This window comes from Canis aureus, chromosome 3 (genome assembly GCF_053574225.1).
Source record: "Canis aureus isolate CA01 chromosome 3, VMU_Caureus_v.1.0, whole genome shotgun sequence".
In the NCBI taxonomy this organism is placed as follows: domain Eukaryota; kingdom Metazoa; phylum Chordata; class Mammalia; order Carnivora; family Canidae; genus Canis; species Canis aureus.
Window position 1 is genome coordinate 11,639,313 of NC_135613.1, and position 27,679 is coordinate 11,666,991.

Genomic DNA, 27,679 nt, shown 5'->3' on the forward strand with positions numbered 1-27,679 from the left:
AAGAGTCACATACTCTACTGGCTGAGCCATCCATATTGGATGGATTGGAGTCCCATGTGGGACTCGATCCCAGGTCTCCAGGATCAAGCCCTGGGCTGAAGGCGGCGCTAAACCGCTGAGCCACCCGGGCTGCCTGACTATTATTTGTTGAAGCTTTTGCATCTATATTTATAAGAGATATTGGTAAGTAGGGGTTTTTGTAACAAGTTTTTCTGGTTTTTGTCTCAGAGTAACACTGGCCTTATACAACAAGTTGGGAGGTATTCCCTCTTCTTCTTTACTTTGGAAGAGTTCAAGAGAATTTATATTAATTCTTTAAATGTTTGGTGGAATCTATCAGTAAAGCCACGTGGGCTTGGGATTTTCTTTGTGGGAAGTTGTAAATCACCAATTCAGTCTCTTTACTTATCAGTCTTTCCAGACTTTCTATTTCTTTTTGAGTTATTTTTGACAATTTGTGTCTTTCTAGGACTTTGTTCATTTTGTCTGTTATCTAATTTGTTGGCATATGGTTGTTGATAGCATTCCCGTATCATCTTTTTTATTTTTATAAAGTCAGTAGTAATATCCCCACTTTCATTCTCAATTTTAGTAATTATAGTCTTTTTTTATTTTTCCATCTGGCTTAAGATTGGTAACTTTTTCTGCTTGGAGATTTGGCTAAAAATCAGTCAGAAGGCAACCACTAAGCAAGTATTTGCCAAATGCTTCCAGGTGGCACTTGATTCGTTCATATACTACACCCTGTGAACACATGCAACTCTTTAGAAACCAGCATAATTTGCAGCTCTTCTTGCCATAGTAATAGCACTATTAGAAATACATGTCAGCTTAATTTCTGAATCTCTGCTTTATCCTCTACCTCCCATCTGCCACCCCACTTGACCCAGCACTTCTGAGCTGTTGGCTTTGAGATTCAACTTCCTTTATTTTTCTTAAACAGGAAACTTTTAAATGTTGGTTCTTTCTTATCTGAATCTTTAAACATATAACTCTGTTTCTCAGAATAGAAGGTTCTGTGATTAGCCTTTTTTTCCTAAGTCTTACATAAAGAATGAGCTCTTTACATATAATGCAGATAAGATTAACATTTCATTTATTAAACATTTAATGAATGCCAGAGACTGTACCAGGGACTGTGCTAGGCATCAGTTATAATAAGTGAAAAAGATAGTTTCTGCCTTCAAAGAGCTCAAAGACACATACATTGGGTGGTTTTATTATATTGCAATATGTGCTGTGATGATAGGAAAGCCTGTACAAGTGGCACTGAAGGTTAAGCTGGGAAAAACTCCCAGAGGAGATATTTTAGTTGAGAAGGAATTTAAAAAATGAGTCAGAGAAGTTGGGGATGGGGCAGAATAGCATATTCTAGGTGGGAGAAATAGCATGATCTAGGATCTAGACATATATGTGGCACATTGGTAAAACTACAAATTTGAGGTGTTAGGAAAGTACAGTCTAAGAGGGAGTGACAAGAGAAAGATGCAAGAGCCAGATCATGAAAGGCTATCTCAACTATAATAAGAAATTTGAACTTTCTGAATTTTCAATACAGTGTAGATTGTACTGAAGTGGGAAGCTTGGAGGCAGGAAGACCAGTTAGTGCTTCAGGAAAGAGATGGTGATGGCATGAATAAAACAGGGGTGAGGATTTGGAGGGACCAGGAAAAGAGAAGTAAATGAACTTAAAAAAAATGTCGATGGGATAGATCAACAGTTGTTGATTGATTAGTGGAAGAAGTCAAGGGCAAAGTCCAGTTTTTTGATTTGGCAACAGGTTGAAAAGGTGGGAAGAGACCCAGAAGGGATGAAGATGTTTGGCATGGTCTAGGGTGGAGGAGGGGAAAATTGTGAATGTGATATTTGGACATACCGAGTCTAAAACATCTTTTGAGATGTTCTAGGGATGTCAGTTGGTGATTGGATTTACAGATCTGGAGATCAGAGAAGATAAACATCAAAGATATAAAATTGTGGATCATCTACATGTGGGTGTTTTTTTAAAACTACATGGGTATGAATGAGATAGTCTAGAGAGAAAGTATAAAGTGGGAAAAGAAGAGGATCTATGTTGTGTTTTAAGTAACTCCAACATTTAATAGCTAGAAAGAAGAGAATAGGAGGAAAACTAGGATACAGTGTCTCAAGAAGGGAGAAATTCTCAAGTTTATTGCTGAGTCAGGTGAAATGAGAATTGGAAAATGTCCATTGAGTGAATGAATAACTTGGAATTTTGTTACCAGCTAGAACAGTTAGAAAAGGGGACAAAATCCAGATTGAAGTATATGAAGTAGAAGGTGAAAAAATAAAAAGCCAATGACTATAGACATCTCGTAAGAGCAATTTGGCTGTGAGATGAGGAGAAGCTAGTACAGATTGTCTCCAGCTTCCAATGGCTCAACCTAATTATCTTTTGACTTTATAATGTGTGAAAACAACATACATTCAGTAGAAACCATACATGAAATTTTGAATTTTTATCTTTTCCCAGGCTAGGGATATGTGCTTCAGTTCTGTTGTGAGCTTGGACAGGGCAACAAGCCACAGCTCCCAATCAGTCACACCATCACAAGGGTAAAGAGCTGATATACTGACAACCATTCTGTATCCATACAACCATTCTATTTTTCACTCTCAATACAGTATTCAGTGAATTTCAGGAGATATTTAACACTTTATTATAAAATAGATTTTGTGGGAGATGATTTTATTCAATGGTAGGCTAATGTAAGTGTTCTGAGAATGTTTAACGTAGGCCAGGCTAAGTTATGATGTTCATTTAGTTAAGGGTATTAAATTCATTTTTGGCTTATGATACTTTTGACCTAGGATGGGTTTAACTCCATCATAAGTGGAAGAAGATCTGTAGTTGGAGAGGAAGAGTTTTTTCAAAATGGGAGTATACTAAGTTAAAAGGCCAAAGAGAAGGATTCAGTTAAAGAGAAGTTGAGTTGAAAGAGAATGAATACTAAAAATATACAATTCTTGAAAAGGTGAGTGGATAGAATCCAAAGCTCCAATAGAGGGGAGGCTAGCCTTCAATAGAAGACAGAACAATCTCTATCTTGTACTACAGTATAAGGAGGAAGAATGGATACTGGCATGGAGTGGTTCAGATGTTTGCATTGAGGAGTAGAGAAGTCTAATATTAGATGACTTTTCTTTTCTTTGGGAAAGTATGCAGCCAGAAGATGAGTAGGGAAAGTTCTTATGCTAAGAGGGAAAGAGTTGTGAGTGTTGAAGTGATCATAAATTGATATGGACTATCATAAAGCCCCTGTGAATTACATGCCTGCCTGCAATGCCCTCAATTCAGCATTCACCTGCCTGTGCTCAGGAGGAGGCAAAAAGAAACCAAAGTGTTGGGGTCATCCAGAGTTAGGATTGCTGAAGACAACTCCGCATTTCCCAGATTGGCCTTTCTCCAAATATTATCCTGACAGATGTTAATAGGTATATTGAAGAAAAAAAACCTCTTGGTCAAAGAAATATGGGAGAATCACTTTTTGCTCTTTCCCATTCTTAATATGCACAAACATATTTGAAAGTTCTGAGGGTCTTGCATTTAAAAACCTGGTTAGGGATCCCTGGGGGGCGCAGCGGTTTGGCGCCTGCCTTTGGCCTGGGGCGTGATCCTGGAGACCCGGGATCGAATCCCACGTCGGGCTCCCGGTGCATGGAGCCTGCTTCTCCCTCTGCCTATGTCTCTGCTTCTCTCTCTCTCTCTCTGTGTGACTATCATAAATAAATAAAAAATATTTAAAAATAAAAAAATAAAAAATAAAAAAATAAAAACCTGGTTAAATTTAGTATTGTCAACTTTTTCAAGCTTATTTGTTTCCAGAATGCTGTGTGTGTACGTGCATGTATGTGTGTACTACATCTATTAAAGTCTCATCGTTTAGTTTATTCATTGTTTGATCAGGTAATCAGGCTTTTACCTCACCCCTACCTAAAAGGACAGGAGTCTTTATCCCTTTCATCCAACATGTTTACATTATCTGTCGTTAGCCATTTAAATCCATATTGATTTAGGGTGGAACAATAGGTTACTTTTCCTGAAACACACCTCATTCTTTATGGACAGTAGCCCTATGTGCCTGTTCTACTTGTTCACTTCTTATCATACACTTAAGACACAAACAAAATGTTCTTCCAGGATCATAAGAAGTCATCTCAAAACATGGCAAGGCAAACAAGGCCAGTGGCCATCCCAAATAGTTAAGATTAGTGCTAGTGGGAGTGGGGGCTAAGAGGGTGGCAATGAGAGTTACTTGTATTATTATTATTATTCTAATAATAATAAGCAACATTTTCATAGGTCTTTATAATTTACAAGTTGCTCTCATATGTGTTATTTTGCATGATCACATTTAATTACAGTTGAGCAAGGTACAAGTCTTATTGGTGAGAGCAAGGAACATAGTTTGGGGGCATGACAAAAGGCATGATGAGGAAAATAGGAGCAGGAAGGGAGCTAAGATCATACATTCTCAGTGGAGCTGCTGTTACCACCGACAGTAAAAAGTGGTTTGTTGGGGCGGGGGGCGGGGAATGAAAGCATTACTGTGATTTGTAGCTTTTGGGGGAGCTACATATATTTTTATGCAGTTTTTATTGTGGTATTAACATTTCATGATAGAGGACGATTAGAACAAAAATGTCTACCATAGGCTTGCTAAGGGAAGGAGGTGATAACAGGAAAAAAATATTGGGGAGTCATGGTTTAAATCTTGTAGTGTCTGTGGAATATTTTGACATTCATGAGTGATTCTTTCGTTTCCAGAAATGTTAGCTCATTTGTCTAGTGTAGTGTCTGCTTCTGGCTTCATTTGTCCTGTCCATCTTCCCCAAGACCCTCAATGACTATGTTTTGCCCACATTATTTGTTTTTTTTAAAGATTTATTTATTTATTTATGATAGACAGAGGAGCGGGGGAGAGGGAGGCAGAGACACAGAGGAGGGAGAAGCAGGCTCTATGCTGGGAGCCCGACGTGGGACTCGATCCCAGGACTCCAGGATCACGCCCTGGACCAAAGGCAGGCGCCAAACCACTGAGCCACCCAGGGATCCCATGTTTTGCCCACTTTAAACTCCTCTTCTGGCCACAGTGGACTGAATTAGGGTGGACATAAGCCGAGACCAGTTAAGGCACAGATTGGCCAGTGCATGACTGGTCCCAGGAAGCCTGGCTTTGCTTGCTTCCTCTGCTCTGAATTTTGATAATGCCTGCTTCACTACTTACTCCCTTTGACAGGACTTGAGTGGGTGCCAGATCACTGGTTGGTTGCAACATCTCCCCCATCAGGACGCTTGGCCTGGGGGTATACTGTCTGAGTAAGACTGCATAAGACTGAGAAAAAGGAGAAGAGAAATAAAAAAGGAGAAGAGAAATTTGTTTTAATCATTGACTCTTCATCTTGCATATATGCATCATCTGATGAATGTAGAGTAGGATTCTTTCTTCCTCTTTCTTTCTTTTTAAGATTTTATTTGACAAAGAGAAAGAGCACAAGCAAGGGGAGCAGCAGAAAGAGAAGCAGACTCCCTGCGGAGCAGGGAACCCAGTGTGAGGCTTGATCCCAGGACCCTGAGATCATGAAATGAGCCAAAGGCAGATAGATGCTTAACCGACTGAGCCACCCAGGCACCCCTAGAATAGGGTTTTGTTTTTGTTTTTTAAGATTTTGTTTATTTACTCATGAGAGACATAGGGAGAGGCAGAGATACAGGCAGAGGGAGAAGCAGGCTCCCTGTAAAGAGCCTGATGTAGAACTCAATCCTGAACCCTGGAATTACACCTTGAGCCAAAGGCAGACCCTCAACTGCTGAGCCATCCAGGCGTCCCTAGAGTAGGTCTTCTTAACAGATGTGCTGTTGACATACTGGATCAGAGAATTTTTGTTGGGGATAGGGGTTTTCCTGTACACTATAGGAGGTTTAACACTCTACTGGTTGTAATAACCAAAATGTCTCTAGACATTGCCCAATGTTCCCTAGGAAACAAAATCACCTTGGGTGGAGAACAACGGATGTGGATAAACTGGAATATTAGACAGCTGTAAATCTAATTGTTTCAGTATGATCAGACATGCCACAAACGGCTTGTAATCTGCTGTTGAGTATCACCTTAATGAGGATATTACCAGAATGATAGAAGATGGTCCTTGAGAGAGCTAAAACTAGTGTTGTTACCAATATATTCACTGCTACCACTTAGTGAGTGCTTGCTTATGAGCCAGATGCTTGCTAAGCATGTTCCATTTATTAATTCATCAGCTCTCCCAGCAACTCCAAGAGGTCAGTGCCACCATTATTCAACCGACCCTACAGATGAGGGAACAGAGACATGGAGATGTTTAGGGACTTGCTGGAGATTGCCCAGCTGGTAATAGTAGAGTCACCCAGGCAGCAGGATTCCAGAGCCCATGTGCTCATGAGCACATAACGATTCCTTTGGAGAATGAAAAGCAAACAGCTTTGTACTCCAGCATCTCATAGAAATGGTTCCTAAGGAAGTTGCTAGCATTAAGACAATTCAGGTGGAGGCTGGAATTTCAGAGGGGAAATCAGAGGTGGTTGAGTCTCTCACTGTCTTTCCCCCCTCACTTGCCTTCTTCACTGTTTGCACCATACCTGCTGCCCTGGCCTTATTTTCAGTGTTGGGGAAACTTTTCACAGTTTTGGAAGGTTTGTAGAAGCAAGAAACATTTGCTTGGGAGATCCTGGCTAGGTTCTTGAGGTGTGTCTAGAGTGGCTTAGGTTTATGTGTTAGAATAAATCCACTCCTTTAGATTCACATATAAATTAACTTTGCTAGACCCAGCTGGGAAAGGTAGCTGCTCACATATCTTAAGTGATGCCACAGCCCAAGAGCTCCTTGGCAGAATCAAGTATGAGAATTCCCATCTGACACTGAGAGCACTTTATGAGGTAAGGACCATGTCCAGAGTGGGAACAAAAGGAAAGATGAAATGATGGTATCTTTTAGATTTGGACAGGAAATATTAAGCAAGTCGGGACTCAGAGGTCCCTGGAGTTCCAGACCGATAGAGACCCTCTTCCTATTCCTTGTTTTTGTTTTTTTTTTTACCAAAGATTTTATTTATTTATTCATGATAGAGAGGGGGGGGGGGGCAGAGAGAGAAGCAGGCTCCATGCCGGGAGCCTGATGTGGGGCTCGATCCCAGGACTCCAGGATCGTGCCCTGGACCAAAGGCAGGCGCCAAACTGCTGAGCCACCCTTCTTCCTATTCCTTCTAACCTGAGGACAGGACCAATGTCAGGAGCAAGCAGCATGGATACTTGGCATGTGCTGAAAAGGCATCTGTTCTGGAGTGGGAAGGCACACAGTGCTGCTGCCCAATGGAGGGTGTGGCGTTATTAGGCTGGTCTTGAAAGAATTACCAGGGTTGCTTGATCAACGTATAGAATCCCAGCCCCTACCCTGGTGGATTCCAATTCCAGTAGATCTGAGGTTGGGCATGGCAAAATGAATTTCTGACAGTGGATTCTGATGTATAAGTAGACCTGGGGAGTACTGCAAAGACTGGGAGAAACAGCGTCTATCAGGTGGAGAGGTGACCCAGGAAGAGCTGAACATCACTAGCCATACTAACCCTGAGGTCCTCTGGCTGAGGATCACATTAGAAGAACCCTTTGCCCAGACCCTAGAGTGTTACTGCAACTCACACCTCACACAAGAAAGAAAGGGCTTGTTGCTAGTTGCCTACTTTCTACAGATTCTTAAGAGCACAATGTGGTCAGTATTGATCAGTTTAGACTCAGCTCATCATCTGACACCAAATATTGTCTTAGAAATTTTTGTGTGTGGGTAATAGATAATAGTAAAAGTACACAAAAAAAAAAAGTCTCTAAAGATGCTTATGTTATCAGGTTAGGATCCCATAAGAATTAGCATTTACTACTAAGTAATTAGAAAGCATAAAAGGGAAAACTCCAAACAGAATCCTATTTGGAATTTTAGTGTTAATGGATAGCAGCTTCACAAATCAAAATCTTCTATGCGATAGGAAAACACTGAGGGGAAACAATGTCCATATCAGGCCTAGCCACTCCATGAATTTAAGAGCTTGCTCTATTATGCGGAGATCTCATTTTGTATTTGTGATAACTGATAACTGTAATGGCCAAGCCCACCATAAGCATCCAACTCTTTTCTCTGTTCCCTTTGTGAATCCACCAGGAGCTCCATGGGCTCAAAGTTCATATCCCTGTGGAATGTGCTGGTGGGCTCTTTGGCAGAAGACCCATTTCCTGTCTCTCTCCTTTCCTACTGGGCAAGATGTGGATAGAGAAGTTTATGGATTTATCCCACTGATACTGTGTGGTGCCAATTAGGACCCCAGGCCACAAAGTCTTTGAGGTACATGCAGATGGGAAGACCAAGAAGAGAAGAAAGGCAATACTCCTTTTTAGGTGGTGGAACATGCTGCTCGTATACGTTTCTGAATCTCTTCTAGGCCTGAGTGGAGACATGAAGATTTCTCAGCTTGAGCACGTATAGGCACAACTCATGCTCACATGTACACCAAAAGAGATGTAATTAAGACTAAGAAGCCTTTGTTAATGTGGCCAAGGCTGGTGCCAAGTGGGGACACACAGCCTCTTCAACCCTCTTGGTAGACTTACTTGGAGGTAGTCTATGTAGACAGAAGATCCAGTGACAGGTTTCTCTGCTCTTGCTCTGATCTAACAAGCTGGTAGCCCAGCAAAGTCATGGTATCACTGCAGACTTTCTGAAGTCGAGAAACCTTTTCGTAAGGCAAAGTCCAGCGCCAGGCCTGGGAGACGTTGAGAGCATTCCTGGCATTAGTGTGGAAGGCATGATTACCCATGCCCTCACCTCGAGTGATGTTGTACACCCAGGTCTGGAGATGAGGCAAGAATTTCAATCTCACATATTCATATATTTGTGCAGTCCGGGCAATGGGGTTCCGGACCAGGTCCTCATAGCGTATGAGCATGTAGCGTTCCCTCAGCGCTTTGGGCAAGGACTGCACAGCCTTATAGATCTCCAGCTGGCTTTGGCAGATGACCTGCATCATATAGTAGGGCTGATCCTCCTTCTTGAGTTTCTCCCAATGCTGCCCCAACACAATGCGGCTGTCGATCATGAGTTCCTCTGTGGTGTGTTCTCGAGAACGGAACACTGCCCGAGGGTCACGTACCAAGTGCACGATACGCAGATTGAGGGAAGGGTCTCTCAGCAGCGGGTAGAGCATCTGCAGGTTGAAAAAGCGTACCTCCTTGAGCACCACATGGCTGTAGGAACGACAGGCCTTCTCTACCACCTCAAAGGGCTGTTGACTGCACAGAAGCTTACAGTGAGCCCGGGGTATGATCATATCCCGGGAGAAGATGTTGCAGGCAGGTGGGGAACACAGGGCCCGGCTGTTCTCCCACTGGAAGAGGCTGGACTGTCTTCGAGGACCAGGTTTCATGTAGGCGTCAAAGACACTCATGTCACACAGGAAAATGGCACGTATCAGATCCCTCACTGCCATCTGCAGCCTCCAGGCAGTGCTGTGTGTGAAGGTCATCCAGATGTGCCAGGCAGGCTCCATCAGGTAGAAGACATCTGGATGCTGCCCAAAAAGCTGTCCCACAAAAGAAGAGCCAGAGCGCCAGGAAGACAGGACCAGCACATGCATGGGCTTGGGCTCCTCTGTGGTGGATGGGGAGTTGGAGTTGTGGCCATACAGGTGGAGGAATAGAGCAAAGATGGCCATCTGGGAAATCAGAAACAGCGGTGGCTTCATCTTTTTTGGCAGTATCATCACGCTGAAGTGGAAGATCCTTAAGGAACAAGCAGAAGGGCTGTGTTATGTTTCTATTTTGGTGTCTGCCTTCCATCCCCTTTCCTGCCAATGCCATTTTTTTCCTCTGACCCCCAGTGAAGAGCAACATAGAGTGCTGGAAACTTCTGGCAACCAGCTATACAAATCCTTCTCTGAATCAATTCCTGTCCCTTGCAGTTAGTGTGTCAATAAGTTCTGTTTATTTTAGGCTCCTTACTTCCTCCCTTGTGGTCTTTCTTGTCCAGTAAACTACCAAAAATCCCTGAACCCAGCCATATTTCATTGACATAGAAGAATAGCTCTGCCTTGGTGACATGCATGTCTCCACACAGGCCACTTAGGCAAAGATTAACCATAGTCTGACACAAGTTTTGGTTGACTGCTCTGTGATTCCTTCTGAAACTAAGAGAGATTAGCTGACTTGGGAGGAACTACCTCAAGGCCATTGCTCACCCACCTCCCCTATCTTGAGGAAGATTGCCATAGATCATTTCTCATTACCTTCCTTCATCTTGAGCAAGCACAAGCCTTTCAATCTCCTGAAGGATATGGTCACAGGCTATAAAATTGTTTGGCTTGAGTTTGGGGTTGTCTCCTCAGTGACAGAGCCAAGTGCCCATGGCATTTGTCAGTTAGTCTCCTCTGATCGGGTCTCATCCTGTGGGACTAGGGACATGAGGAACTGACCCAATGCTGACCTTACATCAGTGTAGCTAAGAAACTATCTATTTGACTTGAATTGTTGTCTCCTTAACAGCTGACGCTATGGAAGTGTGGCAAGCCAACCTAAGAGCTGCAATAGTGCTACTTATGGCCTGTTAACTGCTTGACACAACCCAATCAGGGCTGCTCAATACAGATGGCCAGGCTGTATACTATAATCCTAGGGAATGCCATCTCATGAAAACTTTAAGATATTTATTATTAAAAAATGTTCTCACAGGTGACAGTAAAGTATTTTAGTCCAAGAGAATAATAACATTAAAATGATTTTCCAATTTTTAGATGTTAAATACCTAGAGAGGGGTGCCTGGGTGGCTCAATTGGCTAAGCAGATGATTCTTGATTTTGGCTCAGGTTATCTCAGGGTTCTGAGATTGAGCCTTGGGTTGGGCTTCATGCTCAGTGGGGAGGCTGCTTGGGTTTCTCTCTCTCTGCCCCTACCTCACTTGTGTGTGTACATGTGCATGTGTTCTCTAAAATAAATAAATAAAATCTTTAAAAATATATTTAGAGAAATGAATTCTTCCTAGTAATTCACACGAAGGCTCATACAGCCTGATGGCAACCCTCAATTTACTCCCTTAGTAATCAAGGCTTACTTGGTATGAAAAGACCATGGTTCCTGGTGCCATGCTAGAATATTATTCTGAGGAGTTTTTTGTTTTTTGTTTTTAAAGTTTAAGGTTAAGGGTTCTTTAAGGGTTAAGATAATTCTGGATTGTTTTGGGTGACTTCCTAGCATAAACAACTATTGAGAGAAAGCTATTTCACAGTGTAAAATATTAATAGAAGCAACGTGCTAATTTTTTTTTCAAATATTTTATTTTTAAGTAATCTGTACATGCAATGTGGGGTATAAACTCACAATCCTGAGATTAAGAATCGTATACATCACTGGCTGAGCCAGCCAGGCACCCACAATGTGCTAATTTGCACATCACTATATACTAGTAATATTCTTCTTTCCAGCTTTGACAAAGAATACATTTCTAGAAAGTAATTGGAGCTGGATTTAGGGTTATTTTCCTGGTGACAGATCTTATCAGTAATTTTTAAAAAGTTTTTAATGAGTAATAGTTACACAGCTCAAATTGTTTTAAAAAGTATCATTATCATAAACATTGAATCCAGATTTAGAATTTAAAAGAAGGCTTCCTGTAATTCTGCATGCAGGAAGAGCATTACGGGAGTGCTTGCTTACCAGCCAGAGCCTAGTGTGTCACACTGCAAATCTTTAATAGATGGGGGAAATACTATGACAAGCAGTTATGTCTGTGGGTAAAGCCTCTACTCATAAACCAGAAAACTTCTAGAGCTCTTTGTAAACAGGGGTAATGATTTACCTTAATGATGGGTCACAGTATTTTCCTGAGGGAAAGAACACCCAAGAATTTTACCGGCAGCTGACTCAGTAACCTCATCTCTACTCACAGCTAGGATTAATCTACTAGCTAGTGTTTTGTCATTACTGTACAGCAAAAGTCTATTTCCAGTATGTGTCCCTTATCTGCCCATTCCCACCTTGCTCCCAGGTAGCAACTGGGTTCATTTTTCATGTGTCTTTTCAGTTGCTTTTTGCATACCCAAGAACATTCAAATGTACATGTAGTCTTAATTTTCCCCCTCTTTATAACAGAAGTAGCAAGTTATTCGCACCATACTTTTTTAACTTTACTGTATGTCTTGGTGAGCTTTCCATGGTAGCACATAAAGCATTTCCTCATTCCATTTTACCACTACATAGAGTTTATTATATGGATGTACCACAATTTATTTAAATAGTTTCTTCATTGATGGGCTTTTGACTTATTTCCAGCTCTTTTGCCATTTCACAAACTTCAGCACTGACCATGATCATTACATATGCATGTAAGCTAAATCCCCAGAAGTGAAAGCATAAAGTCCAAAAATACACATGTGAGTAACTTTGCTATTTATCACTCAGATAGCATTCATACTGGTCATGAACCGTTCACTATATCAAGAGCTGCAGAGATTCTAGGGAGTAGGTTTTTTTTTTTAAGATTTTATTTATTTATTCATGAGAATACACAGAGAGGAGAGAGAGAGAGAGAGAGAGAGAGAGAGAGAGAGAGGCAGAGACACAGGCAGAGGGAGAAGCAGGCTCCATGCAGGGAGCCTGACGTGGGACTGGATCCCGGGTCTCCAGGATCACACCCCGGGCTGTGGGCGGCGCTAAACCGCTGAGCCACCGGGGCCACCAGGGAGTAGGTTTTTGAGGAGGAATTGGGCAGCCATAGATGTGACTCTTGGATTTTATAGCGTGCTTCCTGAAGAGGTACAGCATGCTTTGCCAGCTCATGGGCTTCCCTTGGAAGTCCCCTGAACCTTCTGGGAACTGTGTACCGACCCAAGCCAGACCTTATGTGGCAGTGGCACAGAAACTCCTCACTTCCATTCATTACAACAATGCATTTCCTCCTTCTGTGTCAAATGGATCCAATGAGGATCATCTCTCTTTCACTGCCAAGGTTATTTTGCTATAGCCAGGGAAATGCCAATGAGTGGTAATTCTTTTCTTGGCCCTGAAGTTTAGAATAAGACCAGCTAAGATATGCTCTTAGGTCTTTCAAACGCAAGCCTAAGAGGAAATTATTAGAAACTAGGCCATGGGATCCCTGGGTGGCGCAGCGGTTTAGCACCTGCCTTTGGCCCAGAGCGCGATCCTGGAGACCTGGGATCGAATCCCACGTTGGGCTCCTGGTGCATGGAGCCTGCTTCTCCCTCTGCCTGTGTCTCTGCCTCTCTCTCTCTCTGTGACTATCATAAATAAATAAAAATTAAAAAAAAAAAAGAAACTAGGCCATTATTAATAATAGCCAAAGATTGTCCTCCTCTACCTCCACCTCCCAAAGACTGAGGAAATGACTTTAGCAAGAGATCCTCTCCCAAAGGTAATGTAAGTATGAAGAAAAATTTGGAACAAAGATAGGAAACAATAGAGCAAAAGAGAGAAAAGTAAAGAAGAGAAAAACTTGACCTGTATACAATTAATTATAAGGAAACCATGATAGAACTTTATGCAGGGACTGTAATCAGCTCAAAAAGAAGCTAACATTTCTTAAGGATTAGGAATATAGACCTTTCAAAGTTACACCCTTTCTTCCCAACACGGCTTTGGGCCATTTCAGTGTCCTCAGCAGGATCAATGGCTTTAAGTCCTCCTTGCCTACCAGTATAGCTCCTGGCCTCATGCCCATTCTCAGAGCTGGAGCCAGGCCTTCGAACTCCATCCCCAGTTGTCCTCAGGCTTTAGTTGTCCGTGGTTTCAGGAATTCCCATGGAAATCCTTCGATTCCTTCCTTTGCTTTTTCTTACCATGAGCACTCACCCTGGCCAGAAAGAAAGTGTGCTTTTGTAAAGTGAGTCCCATCTCTTGTCACTGGGCTCTAGGTACTTCCTGGAAGTACCATGATGGGGTGAGCCAGAACAGCCAGGGAAGACTATAGATAAAGTTCATTTCTGCAGAGATTGTAATCAGTGATAGAGATGGATACTCTTGAAGGCCTGGGAGAAGTGAGCAGGTGTGGCTCCATGAAGAATGGGCAAGTCGGGTTTTTTTACAGCTATTTCCTCAATCCTCTCCTGTCTCCCACCTCTCTCCCACTAACATCCTCTGTAGTCTTTGGATTTGGTCAGCATTTGTGAGAAGTATGTGACATGACTCCATTTCAGAGTCCGTGGTCCACCTTGCCAAGTGTACTTTCCTGGCTGCTCATTGGCAAGCTTGAATCCTGCCTCCCTGTTGTCAGAATCTCTGGTCTGTTGTCTGCTGTCTCTAGCCTGGCATTTGATAATAAGTAGCCTCTCTCTTCTGTCTCATCATCCACTGCTGCCAAAAACTGTCTTTTCTAAAGTACAAGTCTATCAGTTCCCTCCTTGAAATCCTTCAGTAACTTTCCAACACATACAGGATTAAATCAAAATCCCCAAATCTTGTAGCCAAGGACCTTCAGGTTTGATCTTGATACCCTGCCAGTCCCTTGCTTTTCAGCATCGTAGGCTCCAGATTTTTGGTTCTTTCCTGTTACTTAGAAGTCATTCCTCCTGAGATTTAATTGTTCTTTGAACTTTCAGTTAGCATCCATCTCTCCCCTCTATTGTAAATAGCTGTAGAAGAATGTTTCTGCGACAGGGCTGCTATAACTTAAGGGTAAGTGGATAAAGTGCTGTCTTATCTTATTTACAGGCACATGAAACTTATAAGTGATTAAGGCTCTTTAAACACTGGTTGAATAAATTAATAATTGAATATGGGAAAAGAAATAATCATGCTGGAAAGCAGACAACTGAATGAGACCTGTCAAGAAATGAAAACTTGGCCTTTCCTAAATGCACATGGGTGTCTCTTTAGTATCAATTACTAAAATTTAGGTGATTCCGTTGAGCATTGAGCACAGAACCAAAACTATCTCAATTGCATGGAGCAAAATATTAATAAAGTCAGACGCATAGGTTTGATGGCATGGCACAATCAACCTTACTCCAAAAAAAAGTTTCTACACTGAATATATATTCATGAAAACTAGGGGAAAAAAAGCCATGAACATTATTATTTTTTTTTTAATTAATAAGAAATAAAAGCAGGGCATCTGAGTGGCTCAGTCAGTTGAGCATCTGACTCTTGAATTTTGGCTCAGGTTGTGATCTCAGGGTTGAGATGGAGCCCCACTCAGCAAAGAGTCTGCTTCTCTCCCTCTCCCTAAATAAATAAATCTTTAAAAAATTACTAAATCTTAAAAAATAAAATAAAATAAAAACTGTATTGCAGGACACAAGACCACTCAGACTGCTTCTCTTGTCTAACTAGTTCAGTTAGAAAAAGAAAAAACAGAGAAAACCCTCAGCACATCTGTCACCACCACCCCCCAATAATTAAAAAACATATTGCATCAAGGAGGGATGAGTGGTATTGTTCTTAAAAAAAATCACCATCATAAACATGACCTTACCTGATGACAGAGGGCTGAATTATGGATGACTCCCAAATGGATGCTGTGTAGCCTTTTAGAAACAAAATGAAGACTTCTGAGGGAAAAAATAACAGACAGCAATTTAAGAGCCCTGGATTCCAGCCACTGGCACATTCCTAACTTGGATTCCTCAGGAAGATTATGCTCCCATAACCCGAAATCAGAGATTGTAGGAGATATTTTCACAAACCAAGAGATCAGAGCTGGGTTGGGGAAGCCGATATCTACACATATACCTATAGAGCCCGGAAAACCATGGGGATAAGGACCCAGGCAAAGGCAACAAACAGTAACTAGACTGAAAGTTAGGGTTGGACCTGGGTCCTCATCACTGCTGTGTCTCTGGTGTGTCAACAACAGTGCCTGGCACATAGTAGGTGCTCGAGAAAGTTACTGAATGATGACTGAATGACGTCATTTGTAAGGCAGTTTTTATTGTTTGAGGTGCCCTCATTGATGTGGATAAGGAAGGTAGGACAAGATATTCTTATTTTGCGTGTATAAAGTTATTTCAATTCCAACTAGAAGTTCTAGATTTATCTGAGGCCATACAAGACAGAAGTCTCTTCTACTTTGGTTGATGCGCTGGCCTCATAACTTAATCTTCTTTTACATCTGAATAGCACTCCACAACTTTGAAACCCCATTTAGTCACAATCATGACAGCTATCCGGTTAGATATACAGGACAGTGATAATTCACACACCCGTTTTTCAGGATAAGTAAATTGAATTTTAACTGATTGATCCAATGGCGGAAATAGCCCACCTTAATCAGACCCCAGGTCTGTTGAGTCTCAGGGCTGAGAGCATTCAATTATCACATCCCAAACCTACAGCTACCTCCACCTCCCACCTGCCACCTCCAGCACCTGAGCAGAAAAGCTACACGAAGTATAGAAACTTGCACTCAGAAGCCAGGATCTGAGCAAGTTAGATGCATCAGGGGACCATCTACAAAATATCTATCAAGACAGCCCTACTGGCATTCTAGGCTTTTTCGGATCCTTTCAGAGATGGAGCCAGTGGGGATGAGGGAGCTGCTGGTAGGCAGCTTGCGCTTTTTCAGGGAGATTCTCCAGGTGATTCTGATTTAGCCGCCCTCCACAACCCCTCCCTCTGACACCACAGTTAAAATCCTTAGCTTAGCTTCGGGTAACTTTCTGATACTCCACTCCAGGAGCCTTGGATCAGTGGCCCTGCTATGGAGGCGTATACAGAGAAAATTCTCCTCTTACCTTGATAATAACTTAGGCTTCTCCACTGCTTTAGAAAGGCTCACTGCAAGCCAAGTTGTGCTTTTCTCCTCTGACTCACCCACCAACTCCCCTATCGGCTTCCACTTCCTCCTTACATTCTGCATAATAAACTGTGCTCAGAAATAATTCCACTGACCTCTCCCTTCTGCCGGAATAGTGACCCACCTTCCAGAACAGTGTTGAGAAAGCGCTCACTCCCGAGTAGCCTTGATATTAGCAGCTTTAACACTGAGACACTCAAGCACTGGGAGAGGCTGCTCGCAGTAGACGCAAAGGAGGAAGTTCTGTATCCCACAGCTGGAAGCTGGTGCTGGAAAGTAGGCTTCTTGAACGCAGCTGAAAAGGTTAAATCCCTTAGGACAGAGTAGAAAAAGAAAAAGAAGACCTGGGAGATGAGGTCGATAAGGAAATCAGTGACAATTACAACCAAATACTCACAAGATTTTAAGCCTTGCCCTTAATCTTATCTCTGATGCCAAAAAGAAGAGAAAAACTGCATGCTGTTTCTGGAATGTACCTGCCCGCTTACTCCACTGGATTTAGGGAGATAACATTTTTCTGGCCTCTGTGTCATGTTCAACATCTTCAACCTTTCTTACAGGAGATTATAACTAGATAATTACCTACATGCAATAACTAAATGTATGGGAGGACGTGGATGTATTGGCATTTGGTTGGAGTACAGGAAAAATATTACCTCCTCAAGAAAAAAAGAAACAAGTTATTAAAAAATTAGCTTCTTACTAGCTGTGTGTCTTTGGGCAAATCACACAACTACTCTGGGCCACTTTACATGATTTTTGTGAATATAAACTGTAGATGAGAAAACTCAAGTAAACATAAATTGTGGCCAAGTATAGAAGTCACTGACTTTGCAGTCAGACATCTCAGTAAGTCCTTTTCCACTTCTCTGAGCCCCAGAATATTAGTGTAAAATATATATCTACTTTATAGAATTCTTGTGAATGTTAGAGCAAGATTAATGCATATAGCACCCTTAATACAACATTATGACAATAATGAGTTAAAAAGTGGTAGTTAAGGGGCGCCTGGTTGGTGCAGTCGGTTAGACATCTCATTCTTGGTTTTGGTTCAGGTCTGATCTCAGGGTACTGAGATCAAGTCCCTTGTCCTGCTCCCTGCTCAGCAGGGAGTCTGCCTGAGTTTTTATCCCCCTTTCCCTCTGCCCCTCCCCCTGCACTCTCTCTCTCCCACTGAAATAAAAGAGTAAAAACAAAAAATTTAAGTGATAGTCATAATACCTCCTTGCTCAGTGGCTGGAGAGTTATGTAGGAGTTCTAAGCTAATCTAGGAAGTGTCTTTGCTGGTTTCTCAGCTGAGCCTCCTAAGGTCTTATCATTGGCTCGAATGACCAGACCTATGGTAATGGGATTTCAATTGTGTGGCCCTCCCTCTCTCCCAATTTCTCCCTGGCAGGGAGAAGAAAAATTTCTCTTCCTCAAAGTCATTCCATGCCAGGGTATAAATTGAAGGGCCAGAACTGAGCAGCTGGTAGTTCTGTTTTTATTCTTATTATAAAAGTTAGTACCTGTTCATTATAAAAAATGTGAAAATTACAAAATGTATAAGAAAGACAATATACTATAAATCCCTTTACATTTGCCATGCAGAGGGAACTGCTTTTTTCCCATGCTTGCAGAACTCTGTATAATTGAGATCACACTGGAAAATACACATTTCTACTTGTTTTCCCCTTGTCTTTATTTTAAAATATTTTAAATTACAAAAGTAGAATAAGGGCATGTAGGTACAATTTAACAAGTAATATGAAGGAGCTACCACTTAAAAAAGAAACCAGGACACTATCAAGATTGTTTCAGCATCCCTTCCCTCCCACAACCTCCTCCTGCCATTGTTATGCAGAGGTGATCACTATCATGATGTGAGGTTCCTTGCTTTTCCTTACACTTTGTCTTTTTTTTTTTTTAAGATTTGATTTTTAAGTAATCTGTACACCCACCGTGGAGCTCAAACTCACAACCCTGAGATCAAGAGTTGCACACTCCACCAACTGAGCCAGCCAGGTGGCCCCTACAGTTTATTATCTTAAGACAATTAAATTTTCCCCAATTTGATCTTTCTGTAAATAGAATCATACCACATGTATTCTTTTGAGCTTTGCTTTTTTCCTTTCATATTATCCTTGTAAAATTCATCATATTGTTGCATATAATTATAGGGGTTTTAAAATTTGTTTTTGGTTATCCTTTTAACATTCCATGTGTGAATATACCACAATTTGTCCATGATCTTGTTAATCAACATCTGAAGTGTTTGTAGTTTGGAGTAATGACTTAAATATTCTTGACATGTCTCCAGGCACACATTTACCCAAGTGTCTCTAGGGGATGCTAGGACATGTGGTGTGTTTGGCTCTGATTTTTTCACCTCATACCATATACTTAGCATTTATCCATGTAAACAAGTATTTATGGAAGACATCACTTCAAAAGGATTTGTCACATGCCAACATTCCAGTGCTCTATTGTCAGATATTTAGATTGTTCCCAGTTTCCCTGTTACATATAACACTGTGATAAATATGGTGATCTTAATGATTAATGAAACACCTAGCATAATTCTCAGTGTGAGTAGCTGCCCCACCCCTTTTCTTACATGTAATACCACAGATCTTAGCCTCTTTAGTTTGTGACTCTACATCAGTTAGGAAGAATTTTCGGAAAGGTTAGGCTGGAAACAGCCATTTAAAATAGGTATTCACAGTAATCAGAAACCCAGGGTATCCCAAACAGAGGGCATTCCCAGGAAGGAATTAGGAGGCATGAAGACTGTGAAAGAAGAGAGTGATATGATAGCTCCTGCTTGTTCGGAGCTGGCTACAAGCCAAGCACTGCACTGCATGCTTATTTGGGTCATTGCATTGTTGCCTTTGCCGTTGCCTGATGAAGTAAATTCCATATTTTCCAGATGATAGAATAGAGGCTTGGAGAAGTTAAACAATATTTCCACAGTTACATAACTCATAGTGGGAAAATATGGACCCAATCTTCCATCTGAGATCAAAGTCCAGTCTTACTCATCGACATTGCTACCTCTGTCTCATCATGGATAGGACTATTAAGTCTATTACCTTTTACTGTCCTCCTAAGAGTAGTTGATAGTTCATTCAGGGCAGAACTCTTTCTACAGTTGTAGGAATAGAAATTTAACATTCATAAAGAGGAAGGAGTTGTTCCAGTTCCCTGCATCACCTGTAATCCCTGGTCTTTTTGGGGGATTCTACTAGCCTTATGTAAAAAGAAGAGAGAAATTAGGTCTTTGTCAGTCATTGATGAATACCGATAATTTTATTTATTAATTTTTAATACCGATAATTTTAATCCAGCCCTTTCTACTATTTTTTTATGCTTTTCTGAAGCTTTCCCAAATATAACGAGGTCACTCATATACACCAAAACCCTAAATAATTCATATCACTTACCATCTTTTTCTTGATAGGAATTTGTGCTGATAGAATGCCAGGCAGCTAAAGAAAAGCCTCCTTTGATCATTAGTCTCTGGTAGTAGTCAGCATGTTCAGATATGTGGCTTTTACGAGTCTATAGTATTGGGCAGCCCTGGTGGCCCAGTGGTTTACTACCGCCTTCAGCCTGGGGTGTGATCCTGGAGACTCAGGATCAAGTCCCACGTCAGGCTCCCTGCATGGAGCCTGCTTCTCCCTCTGCCTGTGTCTCTGCCTCTCTCTCTATGTCTGTCATGAATAAATGAATAAAATCTTTAATAAAAAAAAAAAAGAGTCTACAGTATTCCACAGCACCAGGAAGAAATTTGAATGCCAGTGTTTGATATCCAAGCCTTCTTGTAGAACATTTAAGCCTTGAGTAGAACATTCACAGGGAAAACCATTTCTTTAAGTCAGCACCATCCATAGAACTTTTCTGTGATGGCGAAATGTTATGTATCTGCATTGCCTAATACAGCAGCCACTACTATGTGAGGCCACTGGACAGTTGAAATGTGGCTAATGTACCAGGTCTCAGAAAATCTTATGAAAAATAAAGACTGTCTCTCTAGAAAAATGTACATTTGATCATTATACAAACACAATATCATATCCAATTGCAAAGAGTCCCTACTTAAGAATCCTGACAAAAGACTGTATGTACCTTAGGTGCTTCTCAAAGCATGATTTCAAGAGTTATCTTCCAGGGACCACTGTTCATCAGTTATGTGCCCCAACTCTCCCTCTTGGACTTTTACCATCTTTATAGTCTGGGGACCCCCTCACATGGTAAAGAGTCAGCCACTGATCCAGAGTCTGATTTTCTTAGGGGTCAAGAAGAATCTTTCTATTAGTTATACTCCTACCTTTACCCAGACCATTGCTCCCTATGTACTAGGATTGGAGTTTCTTGAATGCTATACTTGCTACATGTCTTTCCTATTCACTGACCTTAAAAGAACAGATAAGGGGATCCCTGGATGGCTTAGTGGTTTAGTGCCTGCCTTCAGCCCAGGGTGTGATCCTGGAGACCTGGGATCGAGTCCCACATTGGGCTCCCTGCATGGAGCCTGCTTCTCTCCCTCCCTGTCTGCTTCTCTCTCTCTGTCTCTCATGTATAAATAAAAAATCTTTAAAAACAAACAAACAAACAAACAGGAGTGCCTGGGTGGCTCAGTCAGTTAAGCACCCCACTCTTGATTTCAGCTCAGGTCATGATCTCAGGCTGCAATGAGGGTAGCATAGTCTGGTTAAGATTCTCTTTATCCCTTTCCCTCTGCCCCTCCCTGCCTCTTAAAACAGTTAGGCTTTCCTTAAGTTCCTTTTCCCATGGGGGCTCCAGAATTCTATACATTACTCAATATGGATCAGCCTGCAGCATGAATGTCAATACCTGAAACCTGAGTGACATTGTACTCCCTATATCGATCACCAGCCCTATGTTACTTACCAAAGCCTGGTGCCAGGCCTGATGAGGGTACAGGCTGGGTTTAAAGAATGGATTCTGGAGGACTAGAGCTTTCTACTTTGGTTAGGAGGACTAGAGCTTTTTACTTTGGTTAGGCATCTGCAGGCTGCAGAGATTGGACCTCAGCATCCTAGAGAGCCAGCACCTTCTGAAGAAGTGTGCCAGAAGGGGAATTTTCATTGCTATAAATCCTATTATCAAATGGACAATTGCCTTGAGTAGAACCTTCTTTCCTGAGCTGGGCCCTGGGGGTAGACACCTGGTTGGGAATCCCTTGGCCCTTATCTCTGTGTTAAAAGTATTTGTTTCAATAGTGGGAGAACAGGTTGGATTAGAGTAGGTTAGGATGAAGGAAAAGGTAAACATGGTATTATGTTTCTTGTTGGTTCTTACTTTCTTGAGGTTCCTGAATAGGACAGAGGGGGTGAGAAAATGGGGAATAGAGTCAGGAGTTCCTCCTAAAGCTAAGTCTTGTATGTTGTTGGTGGTTCAGGAGCTTGACATTATTGGACAATGAGTGCCTTATCTGGAATTGGGCCAGGGTATTATCTGAGATGAGAATTCTACCTCCAGGCTTTTAGAAGATCTCCAGAGATTGATATAGGCGATCCATGATGGTTTAGTCAAGGAGTTTCTGGGGATGAAATCTGGGGAGCGTAAAGAGGTGTCTTCTGCTGGGCTCTAACCCCATGTATCACATTGGTCACCTCTATATAACTCAAATTTGCTACCTTTTTCTTTTTGTTCACAGACGCTGTCTTTGCTCAGGCTCTCAATTTTTCCTGTCTGAGTTTCTGCCAAAAACCCCTCAACTCTTCTCTCAACCTCCAATCCTACCCCCTCCAGTCTTTGCTTCACTCCGCAGTTAGAGTGATCTTTCATTGTATAGATCCAGTCCCAATCACTTCTCCGATAAAATGCTGTGATGGAGCTCATTATAGACAAGGTGAAAGATTTTTTGGCCTGCTATTAAGCACCTTTTAAGAGCAGGTGTTTCTCTACCCTCTGTTATAATCTTCTTCATGCAATAAATTCCAAAAATATTTGTTGGTTGCCTATTACATACCAGGCTTTGCTCAAGGCCCTGAAAACCACATTGGACAAAAGACAAAATTCACTGCCTTTGTGGAACTTGCATTCTACTGAATAAAGGACAAACATATACATCAAATGTGTGATAAATATCAGATTGTGGTTAAGTGCTGTAAAGAAAAATAAGGAAAGAAGAAGGAACAGAAGAAGAATTATGATTGGGGTGGACATCAGGAGTTTGATTTGAGCTGTGTTAATTTCAAAATGCCTATGGATATACAAGTGGGAATGTTGGAGTAGTCAGGTAAATAGTCTGGAGATCAAAGGAGACACACTTTTGAGAACCATTAAGATGGAGATAGTATATTGAGCCATGAGGCTGGATGAGAACATTCTGGAAGAGTGAGAAGATAGAGAAGATGACAAAGGAAACCAGTAGAAGGAGTCACTAGCAAGTTAGGAGGAAAACAAGGGGTTGTGGTGTCCTGAAAGCCAAGAGAAAAAAGTATATCAAGAGAAAGGAGGGATCCCTGAGTGGCGCAGTGGTTTGGCACCTGCCTTTGGCCCAGGGCGCGATCCTGGAGTCGGGATCGAATCCCACGTCGGGTTCCTGGTGCATGGAGCCTGCTTCTCCCTCTGCCTGTGTCTCTGCCTCTCTCTCTCTCTCTGTGACTATCATAAGTAAATAAAAATTAAAAAGAAAAAAAGAGAAAGGAGTAATTAGTTGTGTTAAAAGCTTCAGAAAGATTAAGAAAGATAGAGACTGGATATTGATTGGATACAGAAAGATAGATGTTATTAATGACCTTGACAGGAGGGCATTCTATAGAGTTATAAGCATGAAAATCTGTTGGGAGGAAAGGAATTGGAAGTAGGGAAGATAGCCAACTGTCAACGTCTAAATAGGATGAGAAATGGGACAGTAAGTAGTTGGAAGTAAGGTCAAGAGACAGGTTTTTTTGTTTATTTGTTTTGTTTTAAGATGGGAGAAATAACAACTTGTTTATTTATTGGTGGAAATGGTACAGGACAGAGAGAAGAATGGTTAGAGTGATGGAATAAAGTGTACACAAATGGAGAGTTGGCCTAAGTTAGGAACACATATAGTTTGTCCTTATTAATAGAAGGGAAGGTGGACTATGTAACCCAGCTGCAGGTAGGTGGGGGGATGATGTTCTGAGAGTTTGTGAACATTATCTTCTTACTGTTTTTTATTTTCTCAGTGAACTAGTTGACAGGGTTTTTAGCTGAGTCTGAGGATAGGAAAGAAGTTGTGGAAAGTTTGAAGATAGAGGAGAAAGGATGGAATAGCCATTAATGAGGATGGGTTAGTAACTATGCTAGGGTAATGTAAGTAGTAGTATTGATGAGTGACATTGAAGGCCTTTGCAAAGTATGTGGTCATAAACTTAAAGTGAGAACAGTTGGCATAAGTGTGTGAATTTTCCAGCCATGTTTAGCTGTTGCAATTGTGTAGACAGGTGGAGAGTTAGATTTAATTAAGGCTGTTAATTAAGGTGTTCTGTCCAAGAGTCTAATGAAATGACAGAGGAGAAAGGAAACCAATGGTGTATTCAAAAGAGTGATAATAAAGAGCCACAGAATCTAAGAGCATAAGAGATGAAACAAGGACATGAGAGGAATAACTGAGCTAAGGAGGAAGACAGGCTTTTTGAGGGAAGGAGGTCAAGGATTTTAGAAATAAGCCTTTTGGAAGGATCATTCCTAAGGATGTTGAGATTGTGTAGGAGCTGGGTTACAAAGGGCGTATGGCCATAAGGCTGCAAGGAGGGTAGCATAGTCTGGTTATCATCAGAATCAAAGCTGAGCTATGTTAAGAAGGAGGGAAGTAGAATGGTCTGGAAGCAGCAATGGGGAACGTTAGAGAATAACAGAGGACAATGATGATTCCACTGTGGGATGTGGGAGAAAAAGAGCCACAACTTGAGAGGGCTACAGAGGAAGCAGTGTCCCCAAAAGAAACCCCAGTCTCCTTAGAGCAAAAACGTGAAAAAAAAATTCAGAAACTTCGAAAAAAGAGGGATTTTGTCAATTCTGATGATTAACTGCTAAGGATTTCAGGAGGTGGGGGAGCTGGGAAATGGGGTTAGAGAACAGCATGTACAGAGCCATTTGGGATGAAATCCAAGGGATGAGGAACAACCAAGGATCCTGGGCTCCTTGTGTGACTGACATAAACCTGGATAAAGGGAATCATGATTAGGAAAGGTTGCACAGACAAGGCATTTCTGAACAGGGTTTAGAAAGCTGAATGGTGGGACAGCTGGGTGGCTCAGCGGTTGAGCATCTGCCTTCGACTCAGGCTGTGATCCTGGGATCTGGGATTGAGTCCCACATTGGGCTTCCTGTGAGGAGCTTGCTTCTCCCTCTGCCTGTGTCTCTGCCTCTCTCTTTCTCTGTGTCTCTCATAAATAAATAAATAAAATCTTTAAAAAATAATAAATAAATATTTTTAAAAAGAAAGCTGAATGGGGGCGCCTGGGTGGCTCAGTTGGCTGGGCATTTACCTTTGGCTCAGATCATGATCCCAGGATCCTTGGATTGAGTCCCACATGGGGCTCCCTGCTCCACAGGAAGCCTGCTTCTCCCTCTCCCTCTGCCTGCAGCTCACCCTGCTTGTGTGCTCTCTCTCTGTCAAACAAATAAATAAAATCTTTAAAAAAAAAAAAAAAAGAAAGAAAGAAAGCTGAATGGGAGTTTGTAAAGTGAAATTAGGAGTAAGGTAGAGAGGAGAGCATTCGTTTTTTTTTTTTTTTTTAAGGCATAAAGGAATGGAGTATAAAAAGACATGCTTCTATCACTAACATGACAAGATTTGGGGTTAGATATTTACCTTCCTGACTCTAAGTTCTACTTGAATAAAAAGAAATAGTGACACTCATGTAGCAAATACAATTAGTGAATTATGAAACCTTTCCCAAGAACATAGTGACACCTTCACACCCAGTAGTATTTACCAAAACTCAGGTGAGATGTGTCCTTGGAAAAGGCACTTAGAAAAGTACATTTAGAGGATGAATGTATGTACCCTTTACCTCTTTTCCCCATTTTTGGTCTGGAATTCAGATGTGAGTCCTAGATATGCAGTGGCCTACTTATGACCATGACACAATAATCATCAGATTGAAGGTCTACATAAAGATAGCACCTAACTGCACCACTGAGCCACAGCAATGGCCTTGTCCTATGGCTCAGCACCCAGGAACTGCTGTGCCAGTCAGTGCTGCAAGCACAACCATTACCTTCCTTTCTTCCTTCAAATGGAACTCCAGTTCTTCCAGTTGAGCTAACTCCAGATGCTGGGCATCATTTGCAGAAGAGGTGACACTAATTCTCTCCAGGATGAAGTTTCTAAATTTCTGGAGTTTCAGGTGCTCTGGATAAGACAATGCCCCTGCCCTGGCTCCACATCATCACTGTCAAGCATGAACAAGTGCACCTTGGACACCCAACAGTATTCACTTTGGCTACTTTAAGGCATAGGCCAAGTCAATAGACCAATGACGGTCCTCCTTGAGAGCATCATTATCTGTTATCACGATTCCCTTTATCCAGGTTTATGCCAGTCACACAAGGAGCCCAGGATCCTTGGTTGTTCCTCCCTTTGGAGGAAAGGTTGCACAGGCTGGGGTACACAGTAGGAGCTCCGTTAATGTTGCAAATCCAAAGGGAGAAAACAGAAAAGTGAAAAGGAAAATTCTAAACTCTTCTAACAATCTAAGCAGAGAATTAAGGGACAACGCCCCAAACCATCTCCACTTAGATTCATGTTTTTCATTATATGGTTTCACTCATACGGGGAATATAAAAAATAGTGAAAGAGATTATAGGGGAAAGGAGAGAAAATGAGTGAGAAATATCAGAGAGGGTGACCCAACATGAGAGACTCCCAACTCTGGGAAACGAACAAGGGGTAGTGGAAGGGGAGGTGGGCGGGGGGATGGGGTGACTGGGTGATGGGCACTGAGGGGGGCACTTGACGGGATGAGCACTGGGTGTCATACTATATGTTGGCAAATTGAACTCCAATAAAAAAATACCAAAAAATCATGTTTTTCTTCTTCTTGTTGTTCTTCTTGTTCTTGTTCTTCTTGTTCTTGTTCTTCTTGTTCTTCTTGTTCTTCTTCCTTCTTCTTCTTCTTCTTCCTTCTTCTTCTTTCTTCTTATGTTTTTCTTCTTTAAAATGTTTGGGAATGGAGATTTCCCAGGCTTCCTGCAGCCATGGAGGAAATGAAAGCGCTGCTCCTTTGTGGTGTGTGTGGGGTTGGCGGGATCAAGGGGGATCCGCAGGCGCCAACAAAATGGCGGCCGACCCTCCATCTTGTTACTCTCCCCTCGGGACTTTCCCACTAGCAGACGTCATCATGGGAAAAACAGGGCCTATGCAGGAAACAGGAACCGCTCCTTACCTGGACCCCCATAAAAGGGCATAAGCAGTCATCACTCATACCGATTCCACCAGTAATATGCCCTAAAACCTATGACCCCATACAGACACAACCCCTTACCCTCCCCTTAAGCTGGCGTGTACTCCCTTTGGGCGCTCTTCCCCGGCCCGCGCCTTCCCATCTCACTCCCTTGCGGGCCACGGAACCTCGCCTGAGAGCGCGTCCGTTCAAAGCTTGTCTCCACTGACCTCTGCCTGGCCTATTTCATTTCACTACCAACCGGATCAAACCTGACACTGTTCACTTCCGGGGTTCCACCTGTGGACTCCGGCACTTGTGTGCTGAGCTCTTCCCTATTACCTTGACCCCTCCCAGGGGCCCCACCAGGTGTGGCTACTTTTTCTGCCTCAATGAGTCTTCCACGTGGATGCTTACTCTACTCACTTTGCCCTGGTTTTCTCACATTTCCTCCATCCAGGAACTTCC

General features: G+C 42.1%; 2 protein-coding genes across 8 annotated transcripts in view; one reads left to right on the top strand and one right to left on the bottom strand.

The window, feature by feature from the left end:
* Positions 1-27,679, top strand: part of ZNF19 (zinc finger protein 19) — a 98,994-nt gene that overhangs the window by 16,023 nt on the left and 55,292 nt on the right. The gene's annotated exons all lie outside the window — the stretch shown is intronic.
* Positions 909-27,463, bottom strand: CHST4 (carbohydrate sulfotransferase 4). 7 transcript variants are annotated; one of them, XM_077889788.1, is made up of 5 exons: positions 27,314-27,463; positions 25,313-25,436; positions 16,966-17,153; positions 15,522-15,597; positions 909-9,823 (listed from the first exon to the last, which is right to left on the bottom strand). In XM_077889788.1, the coding sequence occupies exons 2-5, from the start codon at positions 25,357-25,359 to the stop codon at positions 8,668-8,670; spliced, it is 1,467 nt and encodes a 488-aa protein (XP_077745914.1). In that variant the 5' UTR covers positions 25,360-25,436; positions 27,314-27,463; the 3' UTR covers positions 909-8,667. The 7 variants fall into 7 exon arrangements, with proteins under 7 accessions (XP_077745914.1, XP_077745897.1, XP_077745907.1 ...); XM_077889771.1 differs by having other exon boundaries at positions 27,215-27,453; XM_077889781.1 differs by lacking the exon at positions 27,314-27,463 and adding an exon at positions 26,048-26,900.

Coding starts and splice junctions, on each gene's coding strand:
- CHST4 (XM_077889771.1), bottom strand. CDS start 27,236: ATGCCCTTTTATGGGGGTCCAG. Junction 15,598..16,965: donor TCTCAACACTGTTCTGGAAG/GTGGGTCACTAT, acceptor TTTTTCCCTCAG/AAGTCTTCATTTTGTTTCTA. Junction 9,824..15,521: donor ATTCAGCCCTCTGTCATCAG/GTAAGGTCATGT, acceptor TTGTTCCTTAAG/GATCTTCCACTTCAGCGTGA.